Below are 23707 nucleotides of genomic sequence, written 5' to 3'. Positions count from 1 at the left end.
GAGAATAATCTCACTTCGCTTATATACTGAGCATAATACACTGTATTTATAATTCGGTTCGCGCATGCTCACAAAAAATCAACAATAGAATGAACTTATATCAAAAACCGTATATAATGCAAGCAATACATCGCCGAAAATCTGTCACTATCCGGATCCTCGTCCCACTAGTAGTCGTCGCCTCGGGAAACGATTTCTTTGCAGGTGGGTCGCAGCATAATGGTGTGTTCGTACTGAGCCGTGTAGCAGCCCTTGATGTCGCACAACGGCGGATAGGCCTCCACAATGCCCTTGTCGCACAGATCCTTGAGAGCCATCTGGTACTTTGAGGCACCGGCGCGGTCCAGCCAGCGCTTGCAGAAGGCCAGGGTGCCGAAGTTTTTGTTGATGGTGCCAAGCAGCTGCTTGGATGACTGCAGGCGCAGCGGCACAAACGGCAGATCAAAGTTCTTCATGTAATGCGAGCAGTCCATGTCGTCGTGGACCAGACCGCGACCCGTCGAGCCGAACGTCTCAATGGCGTAGAATTCATCCTCCTCCATGCGAGTGGACTCGCCACCTTTCACAATGGGCACCGTTTTTCCAGCATGAATGCCTAAGAAATACATTTTAGACTTCATTAACATTCTGCACATAGCAAATTTGGAATATTTATAAATTGTTGCTTACGGTACGGGCTGATGGAGTGTCCATTTAAGTTGCGAATGGCCTTGATGGGATATGTTTTGCCGTCCAGCTCGATCTCGTATGACTCCATGACCTCCTGGATAGCGGCGCCGATGTCGCATAGGCGCACATCGATGCCCGCCTCCTTGATGCCCGTGTTGGTGGCCTCCTTGACCGCCTGCAGCAACTTGTCGTACTTGTTGTTGAAGGTCAGCGTGAAGGCGCAATCAATGATCCGCCCCTTGATGTGAGTGCCAAAATCAATCTTGCACACATCGTCGTACTGCAGCACGGTGGGATCGCCGGCATTGGGAGTGTAGTGGGCGGCGCAGTGGTTAAGAGAGCAACCAGTTGGGAAGGCCAAACCGGCCTCCAGGCCATTCTCGCCGATCAAACGGCGAGCAGTGTTCTCCAGCTCTTCGCAGATTTGGATCATGGTCATGCCCGGCTTTATGTAGCGCTGCATATACTGGCGCGTCTGGCGATGGGCCTCAGCCGCCTGGCGCAACTCCTGGTAGATGTCCGTGTTGATGCGGTCCAGGGCACGCTTCTCCTCCGATGTGAAGCGGTCCTTGGCGGTGCGATCGTCCGGCAGATCCTTGGGCGTGGGGTGCTCCACGATCTCGCCCTCGGGGAAGTTGCCGTCTGGATAAAGCTTGGCAATGGGTATGGTAGGCGGATCAGTCTGACCGCTCTTTTTGCCCTTGCTTCCCTTCTTCTTTGCCGGCTGAGCGGCCGGAGCTGCCGGTTTGGCATCTCCGTTTGTGGTGAGTTCTTCGTCGACGCCTTCTCCGGAGGCCTTTTTAGCTGCCGCTTCTGTGGGCGAATGGGTAGGTCAGTGGGTGGTGGGTGGTTGAGCAGAGAGGTTCGTGCAATTGCAATTACCGCAGTGCACTGCTCGCATGAGGTCACTCACCTTGGCGGAGCTTCTTGTTGTTCGGCTTGGGCTTCTTTTGTTTCTTGACCTCCTCGCCAATCTCGGGCGTTGCCGCCTCCACATTCAGGGTCTCGATTGCGGACATTTCGCAGTGCCTTGGTTGCTGGCTAAACGATTAAATAAACGAAAATCTAGCGCGCACTCTTGCCTGGCGATGGCGATGCGGAGAAAAGAACAAAAACACGAGGTGTCAGAGGCCAGTGCTGGTAAACGGTTGGTGGACTATCGGAACCAGTGGATATTCAATTTCAGCGACCGTGCTTTTGTTATAAATTCAATTGGAAATTTACATAATTTGTATGTAATTAACAACACATTAAAAGTTTAATGAGTATTATATTTGAATATGCTTTTTTATTTATAAAAAAGTCAAAGCCACCTCAGAAACTTTCCTATAATTTAACATCATTATTAATACATATATTTTTATCCGATATTTCGTAATATCTTTATCTGCGGAACTTTTAAGTGTTGCAAAACACGAATGTGGTACAACTGTAGCCCTGGTTGATTTTGTTTATAATACTCTGGTGCTTTCCGAATCCCATTTAAATGGACGAAATCCTGTTTCCCACGCAGCAGAAAAACAATTCCTTGAGCGACGGCGACGATGTCGACCTCAAATTCTTCCAAACTTCTACCGGCGAGCGGAAAGACAGCGAGACCTCGGATCCGGGAAACGATGCGGATCGTGATGGCAAAGATGCGGATGGTGACAACGACAACAAGAACACGGATGGTGATGGTGACTCTGGCGAGCCGGCGCACAAAAAGCTTAAGACTAAAAAGGAACTGGAGGAGGAGGAGCGCGAACGAATGCAGTAAGTCAGCTTTAAGAGAATACCCTCAAATCGTCTAAAAACCTTTCTATTTCCCTCCAGGGTTCTCGTTTCCAACTTTACGGAGGAACAGCTGGATCGCTACGAAATGTATCGTCGCTCAGCCTTTCCCAAGGCCGCCGTCAAGCGTCTGATGCAAACTATCACCGGCTGTTCCGTGTCCCAGAATGTTGTGATAGCCATGTCCGGCATTGCCAAGGTCTTTGTCGGCGAGGTAGTGGAGGAGGCCCTCGACGTGATGGAGGCCCAAGGAGAATCCGGTGCCCTGCAACCAAAATTCATACGAGAGGCAGTGCGTCGACTGAGGACCAAGGATCGGATGCCCATAGGCCGATACCAGCAGCCCTATTTCAGACTGAACTAGCAAGTCGTGGAGTTAAGAATATAGTTTGTAAGACTGTTAGTCAATATAAGAATATATGTATAGAAAAGAAAAATTAATAAATATAAAGATGTCTTTACCAAGCTTACCAAGAACTCATTAAGTGAACGTTTTAAAATGAGAAAAAGAGAAAGTTTCAAAGCTTATTTTTATAAGGAAATTTATTTTTCTTAAATGTTTTTTGACAGGTCCGTATGGCGTTAAACCTTCTTCTACATCAATTTTATGTAGCTTATTTATTTTCAATGTTATTTAATTAATCCAGTCATTAAGTAGATATTATGTAGTTATCATCCCATTTGTTGTACAGTAGAATACGCATCCGTTTACAAAAGCATCTTTATTGAGTGGGATCGCTAAATGAATGTGTTCCGAAGTTACTCCAATCGCCGGGCCTCGGCTTGCATGGTCTGCAGTACGATGTGTGGCACCAGGTGTGTGGAGGCATAGTTCAGGGGCACAGTGGCCAATGGCGCTGAGCCATCGGATGGGAAGTTGAGCTCCTGGGCCATGGGCATGTCCCGGTCGATGACATCCTGGGCGATTAAGGTCTTGGTCTCCTCGTACTCCATGCCCGCCTCTGGCTTGGCGCCCATCAAGAGTTTTCCGCGCTGCACACCCATGTACTGGGTGGCCTTGGCATTCAAAGGCAACTGGCCGCAGGTGTCGGCGTGCACCTTGCGATGGGCCTGCAAGTTGGAGATGCAAGTGAAGCGCTTGCCACAGTTATTGCACAGGAAACGCTTGATGCCTGTGTGCACGGTCATGTGGGTGAGCAGACTCTCCCTGTACGGATACTCCTTGGGACACAGGTGACACTTGTACGGCTTGTAGTCCGTATGCCGCGTCTTCAAGTGCGACTTGTATTGCGCCTTCACCTTGAATGTCTTGCCGCACTTGTCGCACTGGTACGGAGTGTCTGCTTTGTGAAGGAGCATGTGCGTCTTGAGAATACTGCGGAAAGAAAGAAACGTTATTAAAATTGCTTCAAGAAACATTAAATCACAAATAGTTGTTACACCAATTCGCTTCTTACCCAGCGGTGGACAAGTGCTTGCCGCAAACGCTGCAGCCGTAGAGCGGTAGGCGGCCACAGTCAGAACGAACGTGGTCAGAGAGCGAGGTGCGTCCGGTGAACTTCTTGCCACACTTGTCGCAGATGAGGTTGCGCTGCTGGCTGCGCGGCTCCTTCTTCGAGTGGAAATTGCGTTCGTGGTTCTTGAGACTGTCGTGGCCGGTCATGTACTTGTCGCATTTTTCGCAATAGAGCAGTTCCTTGTGCTGAGCCCGAGCATGCTCTGTAGCCTGTTCCTTTGTGGCGAAGAACAGATTGCAGTAGCATGGGCACTTGAAAGTCAGCTTGCCATCTTCGCCATGCACCTTCATGTGGGTGACCAAGCGCTTCTCCACCAAATAGATCTTGCTGCATATGGGACACTTAAAGACCTCCTCGTCCAGCTTAGCATGGACGTCCACGTCCTTAAAGATCTCTTTCATTTCTGCCTCATTTAACTTGTGGTCGTCGCGCAAATGTTTCTCGTAGGGCTTGCGGATGTGATAGATTTTTACGCAGTGTGGACACTTCCAGGATTTCTCCATCTTGTTGATCATCTTAAGGCGTTCCTTTAGCTCCTTTTTGCTGATCTTAGCTACGCGTTTTGGTGTACCCGATGAATCGTCAGGCGAGGGCGATCTAGGTGCGTTTCGCTTGCGATACTTTCTCTTAACCACAGGTATCTTTTCTTTTGGCGGTCTGCCTCGCTTTCGTGGTCCGGGAGGTCTTTCCATTTGATGACCCCTAAGGGCTAAGACATCTTCTTCCGCAACCTCAACTAGCGGCACGGCCGCTATCTCGTCCAGTATACCAGCTCCCTGTTCCACCTTCAAGCTCTCGAAGGGCTTTAAGCCATCGCCCTCATTGAGCAGCACATCCAGCAGCTTATCCTTTTCGTTGCTAAAGATATCGGTGCTTTCGGTCTTCACATACATGCTGGCGTCCTGGTACTCGAAATCCTCTTCGTCAAAGGCCTCCACCTTGACCATAGCCGGCGGAGGAAGCTGGAATCCGGATGCATCCGCATCGTCTTCACTGTTGTTGGGTTCGAAGTCGGGACACTCGTCACCCGAGTCCGAGTTCTGGCTCTCCTGCTTGAGTTTCGTCTTCAGTCGACTGGCCAGAGGAATGTCATCATCGCTATCTTCCGATTCATCGGTGGTGGTATCTTCTTCATCATCGGAGTCCCTCTTTCTGCCCTTCTTGCGGAAGGTCTTTCGTTTCTTCATGCCATCGGATGAGTCGGGCGAATCGTACTCCGGCTGGCCACAGGTGTCGGGACGACTACGTCGATGCTTGGATAGATTGGAGGCGCTAGAAAAGCGGGTATAGCAGCACTTGCACTCCATTGGTCGGGACTCCTCCTAAGAAAGGAATAATATTAATTCGCAAACGGTGTCACTGTTTCGGATCTACTCACCTTCGAAAGCTTTTCCTCGCCACACTTGGTCCTGCAGTGGCGACGGTATGCCTCCTGGTACTTGTACTCCGCCCCGCACTTCTCACAAACGAAGGGTTTTCGCTCCTGGCCAGCTACCGCGCCGGTGACTCCGTGCTCATCCTTTGCATGCTGGGTCAGCTCCTCCTCGTGGCAAAACCGAGCATCGCAGTGGCGGCACTCGAAGCCGCCCGGCGGCTGGTGCTTCTTCACGTGCTTCACATATCCGGCCAGGGAGACCAGCGCCTTGTTGCACACCGGGCAGTGCAGCTTGGGTATTCCGTCGGTGGTGATCTCCACCAGAAGTTTGGTGGCTGCCGCCGCCGCACTGCTGCTTGGAGCCATCGACTCGGTTTCTGTGAATGGGAAATGTAGATTAGAGAGTGGAGGGGAGAACGTAAACAAATGCAAATTTGATTTTCAGTTGGTTTGGGTTTGTATGCGCCTACCAGGGATGGATCTTTCAAATGCACTTGACACAATATTATTGTATTTATACTTAATATACGGTTTAGTACAATAGAATATATATTTTATATTATTTGTAATATGTAAGTCTAGTCAGTTCTAGTGGCTCCCCTTTTTTTCTTATTTTGTTGTTCTGATTCTTACTGAGCAAACTATCGGTGAAATTTAATAATTATTCTTTTGACTGCTTTAATTCTTATTTACGGGATATTGCAGATAAATGTTTGATTGTCTGAATTGGTAGAATTTTCTTAACGAACAGTAAACTTACAATTTATGGTTTATAATATTATGTCCCACTTTATGTCCCCTTTTTTATGTTTTTAATTTATATTTTTCATTTTATATTGGTTTTCACATTAAAAAGGGGATTTATTTATATATATGCACATAAAAATGTAAACATGTTCAGTTCCAAATACATTGTACGAAATCAATAGTAGATTTGCAACGGCCATAACATATTTTAGTGCCATAAAATGAATGTATTCATTAGTCTCCTTCAAGACCAACTATCGGGTACGAGCACTTTGTTCGATATTCAATTCGTTCTTGCAACCACCACCACCGCCACCTACAACAACAATAACAACGACGGGCAGCCGATTAGCGACGCTGTGCTGCAGCCCTGGTGGCGTTGCGTTCGCCGAGTCGGTGGGCGAGTGACGGGGAAGGCGGGGCAGGTAGGCAGGACAGCGACTTGAAGTGCGCGCATCACGCACAAATGCTCCTAGTTGGCCTGCATCGGCTGTACCCCGAAACGGGGCTCCACCTTAGCCTCCCGATATCGGGCGATTCACGTCTACATATCTACACCTACACACACCATACACCATGTACACCGCATATACCATATTACACTGTATAAACCGTATACACCTACCCATATCGGTTCGTTTGAGTGGTGCTTCCTTGGACTTGGATTGTGGGCCCTGTACTGCTTCTGCTCTCTCCACTCCTCTCAACGACGACTCTCCGAGATTCTCAGACACCGCTGAGGGGTCAGACAAATACAAATGTCTCGCTAATGATGGCTTCGCCTGATTCCGATTTCGAGTTCTTCGATTTGGGCTTTGGGTGCTGCGGAACACTTGGGTTTTGCGCCGATTGCAGCTCGCCGCATTTTCACTCACACTATTATTCGGCTATTATTGTTTGTTGTGGTCGGGCCGAGCACTGCGAAAAATATTAACAACTCTTAAGTACACTTTAAAAAATGAAAAAACGCCAATGCGCTGCTGGCGAGTAAATTATTTTTCTTTGTGCAGCTCGAGGGTGGCAATGCAGCCCTGGTCGCAGCGCTCATTTGAGCGGCGGAACTGGTTCGCCCACAGCATTGCCTCGAACCAGTTCGGCATGATTCTTCTCGTTTATTTTTGATTATCTGCCTTTAAACTGGTGGCGCCATTTGCACTCCACGATTTGAAACTTTGAAAAAATAATTTTAAGTTTTCTTTACAATAACTAAATTGTAATAAAAAGTACAGTAGTATGATAGTGCGAAAAGGAGACGGTCTTGCATCAATCTGTTATACTACTTACTCGCCGATTAGATACATAAATTTTGTTCACTGCACAACGAGAGAGCCCGCACAGCAGAGTTGCATTGGACAATTCTCGGCGCGCAATTTCAAATTCAAATTTAACAGATACTTCAAGTGAAGCCACGGAAAGTTTGGTTTTAAAACATAAATTTCTTTAAAAATATATTTTAAATTTGCATCTGATTACAATTTATCACTTAAATGGTTTTAATGCATAGCGAAACTAAGTTATCATTTTCTTTTCAATTTCAATTGCACTTTTCCTTATCAACTCTTTAACAAAATTTCATGTCTTTTATGGGCCAGTTTAGTTTGGTAATCTGTAAATAAATGAATAAATGTATAAATATATAAAACTTTTTTACTTAAAATGAAACATTTTAGTAATTTATTTTTATCTTTTTTATAAGCGGTTATGCTACGAAACCTCTTCTTCGTGTCCTAATAAGCATTGTTTTTTCCGTGTTGAGCTTTGACCGTGCCCAATTTAGACCTTTGCCAGCCGTTTGCGATTGATACCCAAATCCCCCAGCCCAGCGCCCAAATACCCGATTGTGCCATCTAAGTGCTCGAAGGCCATGGAGTACTCTATTTTGATTTGGGGGCGATTACATTCAGGAAATTTACACTCATGCAGTTTATTGGGCTCGAAGCTGATTACAATTCTGTGCCGGCAATTTAACCCAACCCTCCTAGCAACCAAAGGTGACGTCAATGTCGGTGTTAGCCCGTGTGGGTGTGCGAGTGTGTGCGTGTGTGTGAAATATGTGTTGTTTATTTGCATGCATATGGGGGCAAACAAATGCAGAAGGTCAATGCTGAAAGAGTGGCTTTAAGAAGAGGCACAATGTGATAAACAACATGTAAAACAGTAGAACAGAAACTTTATGGAACAGCATAGTGTATATTTCGATGCCCAGAAGATGAGGGTGAAGATTATGTAGCCTGAAATTGTGCCAGCAAAATCAACACACAAGTTGCACAGCAACAACTTAATCAATTCTGCCACTGGTCCTGCCAGTCCTGCCATCCACGCCGCTTATTGTGTTTGTTTATTATGCAAATTTGCATTAATTTTTCGTAAGCCGCACACGTGATCCTGCAGCAGCAGCAACAACTGTGCAGCAGTTGCAACTGTTGCTGCCTCCGTTTTTGGGCTTCAAAATTGCTTTCGAGCGCAAATCGTCGGCAAATTTCATTAAAAATGCATATATACACACACACTCAGTTGTGTGTGGAAGCCGCCCCTATCCGCATTCTCCTGCCCTTTGACCCCTGCCAATGTCTCTCTTAGTACGCCTGCCATGCGCTCCCTTGAGATTAGTCAGCAGCAAGGACATTTCGGAATCTTTTGTTTTATAAATAGCCCCCCCTTGATAGACAATTAAAAATGTATCTTGCTTTCGGCAAGAACAAGTCTATCAATAGATGGGAATTAAATGCATGTAGAGAAACGGCGGAAGGACCCCTTTAAGCTGGCCCAATCCTTTTCCCCTCCAGGTGGGGATTTCTCAGCACTTCCTTACCCGTACCCTTACCCTTACCCATTCTGTCACTGCCACGTAAGTTAGCCTTAAGAAAAGTTTTCATCCTCACATGTCTAAGCACTTTGTGCAAATTGTTAACGTTGCTGCTGCGTCCTTCTACGCACAGGGGCAACAACAAGAACAGCAACAACAACAACAACAACACCACGGGCAACATGAGTAAAAAAGCAGCATCAGCAACAGCCTCGGTGGCAACAAAGGCAACAGCAACAACCACAGCAGCTAGAATGCGGCAACAAAGACTTCAGGTTATTGCATGCATTTTAATTAGTAGACAAGCCAAGTGGGTTGCCACGATACATGTACATATATGCACATATATTACTTTATAGCCCCGACATAGGCACATCCTTGCATATACGTATGCATATGTATATGTAGATGCAGATCTAAGAAGAGACCAAATTGCCTTCCCATGGGTAAAGCAATCAGTTCCGCAACAATCGAACATTCAAAGCTGGAAAAAGCCGACTGAATGCAAAGGAAAACTTAAAGGCCCATTTATAAAGAAAGCTGGATTGTCACAGAATTTCGAATGCACAAATGCCACATGCTGCAAAGAAAGGCATGTTGCAGGAAAATTCGGGCGAAAATTGTTTCAAATCAGAGAGAAAAGTACAAGCTCAACGCAAAAATTAGATGACAAGGATTTGGAGAATAAAATAGTAGAAATACCAGTTTTACAGAAATATAAAATGAAACTAAAAAGGTAGAAATTCAAAAAGAAAAATTTAATATAAGCATTGCTTTAAGCTAACAAATAAACTATACAATCGAAATAATTGATAAAAGCAGAAACTGTATGAATAAGAAATTTTTGTTTGGAGAAGGGCGTGAAAAAACAAGTTTGCCAAATTTATCTAACAATACCCAAATGATATATGGTTTTGGGAAAGCCCTGTCAATTTGCGAAAGCGAACTATTCACGCGGCATAAGGATAACGGGTACGAGATGGAAAGTATTCGCTTGTAGGACTAGATGGCATAGATACTTTTCCAGCGATAAAAAGGACATGTGCATAAACAAATCTGGGCTCATCAGCGTCACAAACAAGACAATGATATATGGATCCGGGTAAACCTTTGTCAATTTATATAAGCAAGCGGTTCGGCTGGATTCGCACATGGCCGTCGCTCTGTCGCTCAGTCGCTCAGTCGCTCCGTGGACCATATCTCAGAGTCCTTTCGCTAGGATGGGACAGTCCGCAGAGCTGTAAGTGCGGACTTCAGCTGCGGGCTTCCTCTCAATCTATCATTCTGCCCTCGCTGGTGGCCCTGCACCACCCACAACCAACCAAACACCCAACCACCCACCCGCCGCCATCACGTTCTGTGCTAGTTTCTTGTATTTATTTTTAAATTGTCTCACTCACACAAGCCCGCACTGAAACACACACAACAGCAGGGACATAGACTCACTCACACACACACACACATACACGCACGTTGAATTTCATGGCGGTCCTGCACTCACATCTTCCGTGCAGGACGACAACTCATGTTCGTATTGGTTCGGTGAGCGTCCCTTGCCCACATCTCCTTCGATTTCTCGCAGTGTGTGTGTTTGCCTACATAAACGCGAAAGAGCAAACACAAGTGGTATTGCGACTATAGGTTACCCTCTTTTTTTATCTAAGGTGATTTCAAACACATTAACTTCCGATTTTTAACTATAGGTTTATAAACACTATGATTTACGTTTAGATGTTGTTTTAGTAAAAAAGGAAGTTCTTAAACAAATTCCAAATATTCCTTTCAAATTTTCCAATCCGTCAAAAAATACATACATATAATACTTTTTAGTAGTACTAATGCTTAGTACTGACATAATCATCAGCAATTTTGTATGCCTTTAGCTAGGGAAGGACTACTGGGTGTAAGACACAAAAAAATCTGTGTAAGCTCGCATCCGTGGGGCCACCGAGCTCCTCACGCGTCCCTGCATGTGTGCGTGAGTGTGTGAAAGTGTGAGGGTATGTGTGCCACGATGTCTATGTGTGTGTTGGTTTGTGCCACGCTGTCCATGTGTGCGTGTTTGTATGTAAATGTCCTTGAGTGCTTGACGGATGACATTCATAAACGTCACTTCAATTACCTCCACGCGCCAACGCCAGTGACTGTGCCACCTCATTCCTGGGCGAACCGATCCCTCATCCCCTCCCCCACCGACCGGAATTCACCCTGCCCCCGCACCGCCCCCTCCCCGCACCCGATTGCCTGACACCCATTTACCGCGAAAGTTGTGAAAAGTCAGTCAGCCAAAAATTAAAGCACTTTCTACTTTTCCGGTCTCTGGTTTACTTTTTCTTGTTTCAGTCATTGAAGAATTTCCTCCACCACAGGATTTTTGCGAACTAACTCATGAATTGAAAAACTGTCGTATTTGTACTTAATATTACAATTTCCACCTAAAAGGTGTTGTTTTTGGAAGCAACTGGGTGATTAGTAGGTTTGTAGGGTTTTGTCGAAAAATGTATTTCCCGATATGGTATCCTTCTCTGTACCCCTTTTTCTATACCCGTTACTCCTAGATTGAAAGGGTATACTAGATTCGTTGCGAAGTATGTAATGAAGCTTTTCCGATACAATAAAGTTAATTCTTGATAATTTTTTTTTTGCCTTTTTCTATCGGTTTGCTGTGAAATATTTTCTTCGCAATCCCATCAGTGATTTTTCTGTTTTGTTTGTTTTTCTTACATTTAACATTCTTAGAAAATTTTCCGAGAATTGTCAGTAGAAAACTAATGAGGGTTCAGAATTGGCTTTTTAATAACTATGTTCACAAGAAAAGGACTCTTATTAAGGACATGAAGAGAATGAAACTAATATTGAAACAACTAGAATGGTCTTCCCAGAAGCTCTTCTAACTGAAATTCGTCTGAAATCGTTTGAAAGCTAACCTTTTCAAACATATCCATTTAGTTCAACAAATCAAGGGTTCCTATAACGAGTTGCCAGGAATTTTAGCTCTCACCTTCGTTTTCTCCCTTAAAACTTGATGTCCTGTGAAACTTTTCCAGATCAATCGCTCAATGCAAAACCGAAAAGTCCTCCTAATTCGTTCTGAAAACCTGATCTTGATTCATGGTCTGGCATTGATTTTCTCTCAACAGCCTCAAAAAAGTGGGCGGAGGAGGCGGGGCCACAAACATTTGCGGCATTCGCCGTCGCTCTGTTATGTGTGTGTGTGCGCGTGTGTACGTGTATTGGTGTCTGTGAGTGTGCGTGTGGCTGTGTGTTTGTTTCGGTTTCCTTCACTTACACTTGTCCTTACAAATTTGTCCTTTTCTCAAATGTGAAAAGACGCATAATGTCCTTTTTACTCGCCCTTCTCTTCCGCTCAGCCCTCTCTTCTGGCTTGAGCCTCTGTGCTCCCAGCATTGCCCTCTTTTCCTCTCCCTCCCCCCCTTGCCCCTGGGCTCCTACCCCCTGCACCCCTCCCCAGTTCCCTTCCTTTTGTTACTACTGCGTTATACTCTTCCAAAGGTCTGTTTCCCTCAATGCTATCTTATCCTGAAAGTAATTATTTAAGTAAATTGTTTTAAATGTATTGATATTGGATAGTATTATTCGATAGACTTATATATACATATATGTATATAATGATTTGAAGTATACCTTTCGACATCTGCAGCAATAATAGAGTTTTCAGGGTATTCCAGGCCCTGGTCTTCCAAGCTAGCCATCCTCTTTGGTTATATTTCTTTTTGTTGACGACATTTTGCCTCGTCGACTGTCGTTTATTTTGTGTGTGTTTTCCTTTATTTTTTCGCTTTCCCATTTTTGTTTTGTCCTTTCTGTGTCTCTGCTGACGTTGGCTGCTGCTGAATCTGCTGCTGGCGTTTGCCGCCCACATTTGCTACTTGTAAATTATTTGCATTAGTAGCCACTTGTGCTTTGCTGTGCGCTTGTGTGAGTGTGTGCCTCGGGTCGAGGAAAATTCCCCCCTCACTCCAACCCCTCCCAATCCATGCGGCCTCCCCACTTTTCCCCTAACTTTTCCTGAGGCTCAGTCCACTGCGAATTCATTTTGTTTTGGGAATGAATCGGGACTTGAAACGAAACTTGACCCACTGTGCGTGGCCCAATGTGCGTGTTTGTTTAGACATACACACCCACACAACTACACCCGTTTGTGTATATGTATTTTCGCATTGAAATTTCCATTTTTCCTTTTGTTGCCGCTTCCCATTCTCTTTGTTCGTGCTGGCCTGGCCTGCACTTAAATTAACTGATTGCAACATTCTATACAGCTTTTTATGGCCCGATAAGAAGGTGGGAGGCGGGTACTGTGGCTACTCAGCCTTTTGCATAGTTTTGCGAGTCCCGAAAAAGGGGCGGAAATGGCTAGGGGCTGGCCACATGGGAGTTCTCTCTTTTAAGTGGCCAGTAAATGCGGTTTCTTTGGCTTGGCCAAGTACGGTGGACACTCAATGTGCTGAAATGAATAGAAAGTGACACACATTCCTCTTGTTTCCAAAATCTATATCCAATTTAGAATTTAGAATTATTGATTAATAAACTATATTAATATTTATGCATAATAAAATAATGATTTTATTACTTTTTTGTCCTTTCATCCTCAAAAATATCTTCTTTCTGCAAACATATTTTATTTATTTTTTTTATATTTATTTATTGAGAGCCCACCGTACCCATCGCTCTTTATTTCCAGCCATTTCTCTCTGCCTCCGAAAGGGCCAAACATGCCATGCAGCATTGCGTGCTCACAACGTGGCGTATGCGCAATATTTACATCCTCTTAGCCGCATGAAGGCAAAAAATGCATTAAACAAGACAACGGCAATGACAACAGGCAACGTGCGGAAAAGTGGGATAATGAGGCAGCCAGTTTGGGGAATTGCTGTTCGTTTAAAGACAGCGATTTCGTTCTCAGCCTGCTAATTGCGTATACGACATGTGTGATCCCCACTTGATAAGCCCAAAAATAATTAACTTAAATGACTCTGCGGAATGAGAGTTGGTTTAATTCGACTAATATTTGTGGAAGCGATTGTCGGGGTAATACGATGGCATACTTTCTGGGGGATCTGGAAGTTTGCAACGTTTCAACATGGTGGTTAAAAGCCATAAGCCAACTGGGATTGCGCGGAATATTCTTTTAATAGATGCAATCGATGAATAAAAATAAACATAAAACCAACGGCAGAGGAAGCTGCTACAAATGGGCCGAACAATTTACATAATCACTGAGCATTCAGCGGCACTACCAAATATAGCAACCGAAATGGGAACCGGAAATAGGAAGCCCAGTCAAGCAGAATGCCCGGCCGTACATTATGCGAGTATGTATACGGTATATACGCTATGTACGGAATATGCGGACTCGTCCTTCGCCTCGCAGCGATTTATCAAAGTTCATTGAAATTGTTTGTTTGCCCGCTGCCGCTCGCCCAAACATGTCCTTGAAAGGGGAGCGGGTGGTGGGTGGTGGGTGGTGGGTGGTGGGCCAACGTCCTTGCCACTCTCGGCTTCAGCTGCTGATGATGACGACGTCATTCATTAAAATTTTCGCCCGTTATAAGTTTGGGCATTAAGCATTAAGCAGCAGTAGCAGCATTGAGATGTCAAGCGAATTACAGACCCCCAAACAAATGCCATAAAAGCCATTCACAGTGTGCAAAACTTTTCTCAGTTTTTTTCTCCGTTTGCCAATTTGATTTATTGCCAGCCCATGGAGATGTAATCGTGAAATGGCAAATGTTTCTGTGTGGGCCATGCGTTTGGCGGCCCATTTTTCTCGCCAATCATGGGCACAACTCCCAGCAAGGAATTCTGTATGGTTCTTCTCCGGGGACTCGTGTCACGGGTCCAGCTCACCCACGCAGGCGAAAAGCCAATGCGTGGTCTTTGATTAATTCTCATATTATATGCTTTATTAAGCAGCCTCCACCGAAAACCATATGCCCATGTCGTGTGCGACTGAGGAAAATCGCCTGCCAATTCCATTGTTATGCATATAAGAGTTATAACTCTTTTGTTAGTGGCTTCTGACTTCCACCATTTGTTTTGGCCTGTCGTGTCCAGATCTGGGATGCTTGGCTATCCCATATAAATTAATCGCTAATGACCATTTTTGGAGGCCTGGCAGATGACGGACCTTCTGGCTGGACTTCTCGTAGATGGCGAGCCCTTCGCTGATACGAGATTACTAATTCAGTCCGTCTGCCGTTCGTCTGTCTGATAGATAAACAAATAAGTACAAAGTCCACTGAGCCAGACATGAAAAAAAAGAACAAATTCAAAAACCTGACATTGATGTTCGGCAATGCCAATTTTGTAATACCCTAACTGGAGTCAATCAACTTTATTTCCCCAAGAAGAATAACAGACCTTGCCCATAGATATATATATCTGGTTTTCGCATAGTCCAAAGGTTGAAAACGCTGTAAGATTTTTGACCACTCATCGTTTCCTAGCCATTACGATCTCGTGGTGGATGCAATCTGATAAAAGTGCCGGTAAATGTGGACTATGACCCCTTAGACTGTGTTGATTCTACAGAGATACCTTAGAACCGATTGCAGTGCGACTAGGAAGAGCCGGGAGATTTCGCTTGTCTAATCGGTGAGTGGACCAATCCGGAGCGAGCTGAATGGACCTGGCTTGGCTATAAAAGCGAGTGGCGCAAGCGATTCTTCAATCTGCTCCAGCTGCGTTAGGTTCAGTCGTTGTTGGTGCTACCAGAACAGGTTTATATCAATATGTGGCTCGCTGTGTTGGCTCTGCTGTTTCTGCCACTGTGCGCTTTGGTGTACTTTGAACGGAAGGCATCGCATCGCCGCCAACTGCTCAAGGAATTCAATGGACCCACTCCGGTGCCCATTTTGGGCAACGCCAATCGGATTGGCAAAAATCCGGCAGGTCAGTTCCAAAACACCAGCCGTGGAGGCTCGGCTCACAGTCTACGCTGGGCACTGATAATGGTTTAGTGGGTGTTATCAGTTGTACTATAACCGGCTGATAGGAAGTCAGCTGGCATGGCCAAAGATCAGTCTGATCCTTATCGCAAACACTTTACTGGCTTTCACAGAAATACTGTCTACATTCTTTGATTGGTGGTACGACTACGGAAAAGATAACTTTCTCTTCTGGATCGGATACAGTTCCCACATCGTGATGACCAATCCCAAGCAATTGGAGGTAAGTACATTTAACTTGATTTTAGTTCAAAATGTACAAGTTAATCCAATCAATATTCATTTTTCACCAGTACATCTTGAACAGTCAGCAACTGATACAAAAGTCCACCATCTACGATCTACTGCATCCCTGGCTGGGTCATGGTCTCCTAACGAGCTATGGCAGCAAGTGGCATAAGCACCGCAAGATGATCACCCCATCCTTCCACTTCAACATCCTGCAGGACTTCCACGAGGTGATGAACGAGAACTCCAGCAAGTTTATGTCTCAGTTAAAGAAGGCGAGTGCCGGAGAAACTATCATTGACTTCCAGGAGCATGCCAACTACCTCACTTTGGATGTGATCTGCGACACGGCGATGGGAGTGCCCATCAATGCCATGGAGCAGCGCGACTCCTCCATTGTTCAGGCATTCAGAGAGTGAGTTTTGGAAATATGCACTTTACATTACTACATACAACTAAAACAATAATTAATTTTTAGCATGTGCTACAATATAAATATGAGAGCATTTCATCCATTCAAACGCTCTAATCGCGTGTTCAGTTTAACACCTGAGTTTGCAGCCTATCAAAAAACTCTGAAGACACTTCAGGATTTTACGTTTGACATCATCGAGAAACGAGTCGATGCTCTGCAGAATGGAGGTTCTAAGAAGGAGCACGATCCATCCTTGCCACGCAAGAAGATGGCCTTTTTGGACACCCTGCTATCCTCCACCATTGATGGTCGTCCTCTTACACGCCAGGAGATCTACGAGGAGGTGTCCACCTTTATGTTTGAAGGACATGACACCACCACCTCGGGAGTTTCGTTCTCCGTCTATCTCCTCTCGCGACATCCAGATGTTCAGGTATTTACAATATACTTTTTCCACATAAATTATTGGTATTTATTGTCTTCAACTGCAGAGAAAATTGTTTGAGGAGCAATGTGAAGTCATGGGTAGTGATATGAACAGAAATGTCAGTTTCCAGGAGATCGCCCAAATGAAGTATCTAGATTTGTTCATCAAGGAGGCGCAGCGCGTCTATCCCAGTGTTCCATTCATAGGACGATATTGCGACAAGGATTATGATATCAGTAAGTATCTTATATATTATATTTACAAAACAAAATAGTTCTACATTTTCTCCTTCCTTAGATGGCAGCCTAGTGCCCAAGGGTACCACTCTCAATCTGGCTCTCATTCTGCTGGGCTACAACGATCGCATCTTCAAGGATCCCCATCATTTTCGACCGGAGCGATTTGAGGAGGAAAAACCCGCTCCCTTCGAGTATTTACCATTCAGCGCTGGGCCACGAAACTGCATTGGCCAAAAGTTTGCGCTCCTAGAACTGAAGACGGTTATATCGAAGGTGGTGAGGTCCTTTGAGGTGCTGCCAGCAGTCGATGAACTGGTCTCCAAGGACGGTCGCCTAAACACCTACCTCGGTCTCTCACCAGGCGAAAAGTTGAAGTGCGAGGCAGGACGGCACAAATACGATCCTATTCTATCCGCGGTGCTAACCCTTAAATCAGACAATGGCCTGCACCTTCGTCTCAGAGAAAGGAGGTCCTTGCAAATAAGTAATATCAATAAGGAATATGCATACTGTTAGATACCTCTATTAAGTTGATATGCTGCGCATCACCAACTAACACCAATTAATCTATGTATCTTAAATTAATAAAACTCCAAGGCAATTAATGTTCATCACTTTTATTAGCGTATCCAATTAAAGTACTTTATTCTCCTGCCGATCTTGCAAATGACCACCTCACGCCAAAGTTGTAAACCATGAAAAGAAGCACGCTCAGTTTTAGATTCATTTTGGTTTTGAGTTGATGTGGTTTCCCTCCAGGCGTATTTATAGCTGGTTCAATTTCTGCCCTTGCCACGGCTTGCATAATTTATTATAATTAAATTATAAATGGCTTATGGGAGATTAAAATGTTTTGAATTCCAGATTTGGTGAGGCTACTACGCCGTATCCAATAAACAAAACTGCAGGCTTAGTTACGTTGACTCAAGCTGAATTGTAAGTAAAATAAATGCTTAAGCTATCAAATGATTGGAATGATTAACTTTAGATACTAAAGGCAGTAAATAAGTTTCATTGACTTCGACTCTAATGTATTGGTACTAGCTCAGAAAGTTCTGCAGTGCTTGTAGTTAAATTTTAAATTCCGAATTTTCGACTATTTCGTTCCAACTTGTTTCGCTCCCTTGTCGCAATAAATATTTGATGTGACGGCAAACTTGGCGGCTATCAGTGGGGCGTTGGGTTGGCTTGGATGGGATTGGGATTGGGATTGGGTTTTCTGCGGGTATCCTGTGGCGAGGGGTTAGGGACGTTGGGTAGATTTGGGGGAGCTACTGGATTTGGGGTCGGGGAGTTGGCATTGTTGTGCGTAGAAGTATCCGAGGTATGCGGCGTACCAAAACCGGGCATAATCAAAATACAATTGTGCGTGGAGAGTGTCCGCGTGTGTGTGTGTATTCGTTCTGTGTTCGCGCCTGTGTGAGTATGAGTATGAGTGGTTGTAACGCATGCACAAACGTTTATTTCTTTCTTTCTTTCTGTTGGCGTTTGTTTGAGTGGGTGGCGTGGCGGGGCGGGGGGCGGGGTGGAGAGTTGGTGTGGAGAACAGCTGCGCGTTCGCTCTCTTTGGCGGCTCTCGTACCCCCGAAAGTATGCTATAAACTGGAAACCCGAGAGCGAAAGCAGGAAATGCTCGTCCTGATGGGTTGTTAATGCAAATATGTGCGAACGGAAGTCATCGTAAATTAATTAATTACAAATCGAAGCGATGCTCGTCGTTGGTAGAAGCCAGCAGATGAAAATGAAATCGAAACTGAGACTGAGACTGGCACTGGCACTGAAACAAAACCCGATCCTGGCCAGCTGAATTCGCCCCCATCCTCCAGCAGCCTGGAAGTCGTTATCCTTTCGGCTCAACTCGGCTCACATTCGGCCCGCCATGGGCTTCGTGTTTGGCCTCCGGACTCGTGGTCGCCTGGCAGGGAACCCAAATCGTTTTCGGGCGCTGTGCTGACAACATCCTCGCAGGACCAAGGAGCGGATGGTGCGTCCCAAAGTCCTCCTGCTCGGTGTATGTGTGTGCAGAAACTTTTAACCGTGTGCGCTGTCTGTGTGCGTGTGTTGGTGCGCGAGGTGTTGGCAAATTGATTGCAGTTTGAAATCAAAGGAAAAACTTAAGCCAAATCGAAAAAGCTCACCTCCGTATCGAAAGTGCCCTAATCCTGGCGTACTTCTGGGGAGACAAAATGAACGATTTGCCGCAGCGGTGCACAAAATATGATATACAAAAAGCCAATTTTTATATAATCAAGCAATAAAAAGCCACAAAAATGATGGGGGCAATGAGGGGGCTGGGGGCGGCCGGGGCAAAGCGTTTTTCGGTCGTCTGTGTGAGTGCAGAAACACTAATGGCAGCCCCGTTCGTGCTTGTTGTGCGTTGGTGTGTGTGAGTCTGAGCCTTCTCGTGCTTGAGGCCTTTTTCATAAAGAGGTCAAAACGTTGCCTCTGCCTTCTGTGTGTGCGTGTTTTGTGTGTGTGTGTGTGTGTGTGTGTACGTGTATCTGTGAGTGTGCAGAGTTTCTTCATGCTTTCAGGTTGCCTTCTTTTTTTCGACTGGTCAAGTCAAGAAGAAAACTTAACAGTCAGACTTTCGGCAGTCACGAGGATTCGACCCCGTTCTTAAAGCGACCCCGCCCCTTTAAAGTTGCCCAGCAAATGATATAACAATTAGCCAGGAGTTTCCATTTGGCCCTGTTCGCATTTGGCTTGGCTTAAAGCGCGACTAATGGGATCTTGGTGGATTTTACGTTGCTTACACGCTGACCCCTTTCCCAATGGCTATTACAAATTATATAAAAGCGTTGCTTTTCTGGGATTAAACGATAACTTATATTGACCATCATAAAATTAAGAGTACAACTCTAAGTTAATGAGCTAATAAGAAAGAGCTTAAATTGCTGCATATTTTGTGGCTCTGCCTGTATAGTATAAACGATTTTGTTAAAAGTTTGTAATATTAAATTCTAGTAAGATTGCTGCGTTCACAGGACTAATCCAAAGAAAGTAGATTTTAAAGTTAGATTTTGTCTTTCGATGCAACTCGCTAAAAATGAACTATAAAGAAAATATCAAATGTCCGTTGGCTGCTTTAAGTTGATGTGGCAATTATGTAAAGCAAAGAAAGCGCAAAAATGTTACGCAATTTTCTAAAAAACACACACAAAACATAGCGGGGGAAAAACATAATTAATAACAAAGCCGCACGGTTGAATTCTTGGACAAACTCTGGCCGACGGCTAAAAATAACAGTGGAAAAAGGACAAAAAGGAGCGGATGGGCCAGCGGGGATGGGCAGGATTAGCAGGAGCAAGAAAGGACTAGGACTAGGAGCAGCGGGAGCTACTCAAAGCATAACAATGAACATAACCGCACATTCAGCCAGAAGCAGTAAAAAACGCTCGGTGGGCTGGGAAATCCGAAATGGGAAATGGGAAAGTGGGCGGAGATGGGCGTGGATGTGGGTGTGGGGAGTCACCTACTAAACCTAAATGAAAGTAAAAATTGTAAGCGTAAGCTAAAACAACAAACACAGCAGCAAACGAAAGCAAAAGCAAAGAAAAAGCCGTGAGAAAAGCGATAAGGCCTACCAGATAAGCGGCATCCAGAGAGGGACAGGAAAATTGCGATAGAGAGTGCGGAAAATTGTGCTCCAGAGAGAGAGAGAGTCTGGAAAATGGCAAAGAGAAAAGTTGGCCAAGAGAGTGTGCAATGATTTTGTAAAGAAATCTGACGCTTTTTGGTAACGAGCATACCAACCAAATTGGGTAGTAAAATTGCTACTCTTAAATGTGGAAAAGTTATAAAAAAGGGTTTTGATTCTTTTAAGTAATATGCCAGCGAAAAAAAACAAATAATAAATATAGTAGAACTACAACATATAATTTTTAAAAATAATATTGTCTAACAGAAATATTTTTAAAAATGTATTGAGAGTCAGGAAAAATGTAAACTAACAATAGTGTGTGAATGAAATGAAAATGAACATTGCGACTAATCTGAGCAGCGGGCTTGTAGAACAACCAGTTTAGCTTGTAACATGTACAAACTAGCTTAAATGTGCTTCAAACAAATTGAACTATATCCTTGCCACTTTCTTTCCACAGACAGGCGTCCTTTGAGCCTTAACAGTCATCGAGCGAAGCCTTCGAAAATGTAAACAAAAGCGACGCAGGCGCAGCAGTACTCTCTCCCTCACTCCGCAAGCAGTTTTGGAAAGGAAAGCCGAGCTTCCAGGCTCGCATCCTGGTCCTGGTCGGTGCTGGTTCGGTCCTCGGCCGTCGTTGGCTGTCGGTTTTCCAGCCCACCTCCTGGCCAGGCTCAAGAAGAGGCTCGGGCAGCCAGCGCTCACAACGCCAGCAGAGTGCGCAGCGTGATGTAGTCCAGCTGCAGACCGACACGGCCACCGTTAGCAAGATTCAGCTCCAGCTTTCGCAGCGGCCACTCAGGGAAACTTTTCCACACTCGGGCACGCATACAGGCACAGACCGCGTCGGAAAAGCGGAGAAGCGGAAAAGCCTCAGACAAATGGCCAGGAATAGCAGCAGCAGCAGCAGCAGTAGCAGCAAGCGCAGCAGCACCAGCAGCAGCAGCAGCAGTGGCACAGTAGCCGTGAGGGAGCCGTGAAGTGAAACGGAAAAGCCTGAAAAAAGGTGGCGTGAAAAGTACCACAATAGGCAGGGGAGGGGTGTGTGAAAATCTAGGGGAACAGCGCGCCCCGTGGAAATGGAAATGCCGAGGCTCCTGTTAGCCTCGCCAGCAGCGGATGTAGCCGCAACAGCAGCGGAAACAGCAACCTGAATCCGAATCCGCATCCGCATCCGCAATCGCGCCCGCTCCCAATTTCTCCGCTCTCTCCGTTCCGTGTTAATTGTTATTTATGTATAGTGTATATATAAAGTTGTGTGATACAAATGAATCGCTTAGATCTGACGGCAAGCGAGAAACTGTAACCTAAACTCAGTCTAATCAAAAGCGTACAACGACAACAAACGGTTTTGCAAGTGAAACGACATAACACCAAGCCAACAAACCAAACAAACCAAATAAACCGATCAAACAAGTAAACAAACAACAACATTAATCCAACGGGTCCAATGTTGCAGCCAACAACATGCAGCAAACAGCAACAGCAGAGGCAGCAACCAGCAATCGCAACAGCAGCAGTGGGAAGAGCAGCGGTCCAGGAGCTGCTTCAAAAAGCTAAAGATCATGGAGCCTTAGCAGCAGCAGCAGCCACTGCAACAGCAGCAGCAACAACTGCAACAGCAGCAGCAACAACTGCAACAGCCGCAACTGCAAGCCGCAACAGCAGCAACACTTGGTGCCACAGCGACAACATGTTGTCCGCAGGCCGCAGCCGCATCAGCAGCACAACGATAGACTTCAACAGTCGCCGGCGGAGGGGGCGCCTACGAGGCCACGCCCCCTTTGAAATGGCAATGAACAAGCAACACCAAGCTACGATACTGGACGAGTGTGTAAATATTTTCAAGCGCTTAGTATTATTAACATTAAAAACAATATCAGCAACAACAACAATAACAACAATAACGAAAGCAAAGACAAGAAGCAGAACAGCAGCGCTACCAGCAACACCTGCACCTGCAACTGCATCTGCAACATCATCTCGTGGTGCCTCCGCGGAGCAGTTGCTCCAACCAAGTAGCCGCAGCCGCTGCAGAAGTCGCCGCTGCCTCCGCCTGCCGATCTACAGCATCCTGCTGCTCTGCCTAACCACCCAGGGATTGGGACTGGGAGATGCCGCCAAGCCCAAGTCGGCCAAGCAGCACTTCGGTGGCAGCAGCAGCAGCAGCAACAGCAACAATCCAAACCAGAACCACAACCAGAACCACAACGATGTCCTGGGCGGCGTGGGCGCCCCATCGCAAACGTCCGGCGAGGACGAGGCCGAGATCATGTACCCCTTCCAGTCCGGGGAGCAGATGTTCGGTTTGGAGGAGGACCAGGACCAGGATCCGGAGCTCAATTCCAATGCAGTGCCCGGCTCCGACGAGGATAATGCGGCCAATCAACGTGGTATCAATGGTGAGTCTCCTTCCAACTCTGCACTTCCCATACCCATACCAATACCCATACCCATACCAAGTCATTCCTGCGCATACATATGTGGAATTTTGCATCTGAGCGTGAGTGTGTGTGTGTGGGTGTGGGTGCTGCTTGACTAATGGCATTCGTATTTAAATGAGCCTTTCAATTTCGGGGGCGAGAAGTTTTCAGCTGGGCGGATCCCTGCGTCAAACTTTTCAGCGAAGACAAATTGAATTTGCCTTGCATGGGGCATCGATGAGTTGGAATCGAGTGTGAGTGCTGAGTGCTGAGAAATGATAGCGTATAAAAGTTCAAGGCCCGGAATCGGACAAATGTTTAATGGGGATGCAGGTACATATTTGTTTCGCCCACATACGTTATCCACTGCAATTTGAAAAATTGTAATAATACAAAGAATCAAAGACACATCAGAAAACTAAACAGCATGTTTGTTAGGTTGGTTCTCATGATATTTTTAAAGAGTACTATAAATTAAAAATAACTGAACGTTTCGATGGCATTGTAAACCAGAAG

At 45.5% G+C, this 23707-nt stretch overlaps 5 protein-coding genes across 16 annotated transcripts in view; 3 read left to right on the top strand and 2 right to left on the bottom strand.

Annotated features, from left to right (window-relative positions):
* Positions 1-24: 24 nt before the first annotated feature.
* On the bottom strand, positions 25-1914 carry LOC6527895 (methionine aminopeptidase 2). Its single transcript, XM_002088931.4, has 3 exons — positions 1583-1914; positions 670-1482; positions 25-595 (listed from the first exon to the last, which is right to left on the bottom strand). The coding sequence occupies exons 1-3, from the start codon at positions 1686-1688 to the stop codon at positions 168-170; spliced, it is 1347 nt and encodes a 448-aa protein (XP_002088967.1). The 5' UTR covers positions 1689-1914; the 3' UTR covers positions 25-167.
* Positions 1915-2091: 177 nt separating this feature from the next.
* LOC6527894 (transcription initiation factor TFIID subunit 11) lies at positions 2092-2919 on the top strand. Its single transcript, XM_002088930.3, has 2 exons — positions 2092-2424; positions 2485-2919. The coding sequence occupies exons 1-2, from the start codon at positions 2156-2158 to the stop codon at positions 2804-2806; spliced, it is 591 nt and encodes a 196-aa protein (XP_002088966.1). The 5' UTR covers positions 2092-2155; the 3' UTR covers positions 2807-2919.
* A 39-nt stretch (positions 2920-2958) lies between these two features.
* Positions 2959-7047, bottom strand: LOC6527893 (gastrula zinc finger protein xFG20-1). The gene is made up of 4 exons (XM_002088929.4): positions 6668-7047; positions 5299-5672; positions 3861-5242; positions 2959-3778 (listed from the first exon to the last, which is right to left on the bottom strand). The coding sequence occupies exons 1-4, from the start codon at positions 6669-6671 to the stop codon at positions 3202-3204; spliced, it is 2337 nt and encodes a 778-aa protein (XP_002088965.1). The 5' UTR covers positions 6672-7047; the 3' UTR covers positions 2959-3201.
* An 8483-nt stretch (positions 7048-15530) lies between these two features.
* LOC6527892 (cytochrome P450 4e3) lies at positions 15531-17730 on the top strand. Its single transcript, XM_002088928.3, has 6 exons — positions 15531-15760; positions 15930-16039; positions 16110-16459; positions 16523-16892; positions 16951-17122; positions 17184-17730. Exons 1-6 carry the CDS (start codon positions 15601-15603, stop codon positions 17639-17641), a joined length of 1620 nt encoding a protein of 539 aa, XP_002088964.1. The 5' UTR covers positions 15531-15600; the 3' UTR covers positions 17642-17730.
* A 1246-nt stretch (positions 17731-18976) lies between these two features.
* LOC6527889 (sodium/potassium/calcium exchanger Nckx30C) overlaps positions 18977-23707 on the top strand; it is a 35891-nt gene continuing 31160 nt past the window's right edge. For 11 of the 12 annotated variants that reach the window (XM_039371192.2, XM_039371191.2, XM_015197502.3 and 8 more), the window contains exons 1-2: positions 18977-19109; positions 21229-23170. In XM_039371192.2, coding sequence (XP_039227126.1) covers positions 22219-23170 — 952 coding nt within the window. In that variant the 5' untranslated portion in view covers positions 18977-19109; positions 21229-22218. Of the gene's footprint in view, positions 19137-21228; positions 23171-23707 lie in introns of all 12 variants that reach the window. The other variant, XM_039371188.2, reaches the window with a different exon arrangement.

This window comes from Drosophila yakuba, chromosome 2L, assembly GCF_016746365.2.
Source record: "Drosophila yakuba strain Tai18E2 chromosome 2L, Prin_Dyak_Tai18E2_2.1, whole genome shotgun sequence".
Taxonomy (NCBI): Eukaryota; Metazoa; Arthropoda; class Insecta; order Diptera; family Drosophilidae; genus Drosophila; species Drosophila yakuba.
The sequence above is the reverse complement of the archived record's forward strand: the minus strand, read 5'-3'. Positions and strand labels throughout refer to the sequence as shown.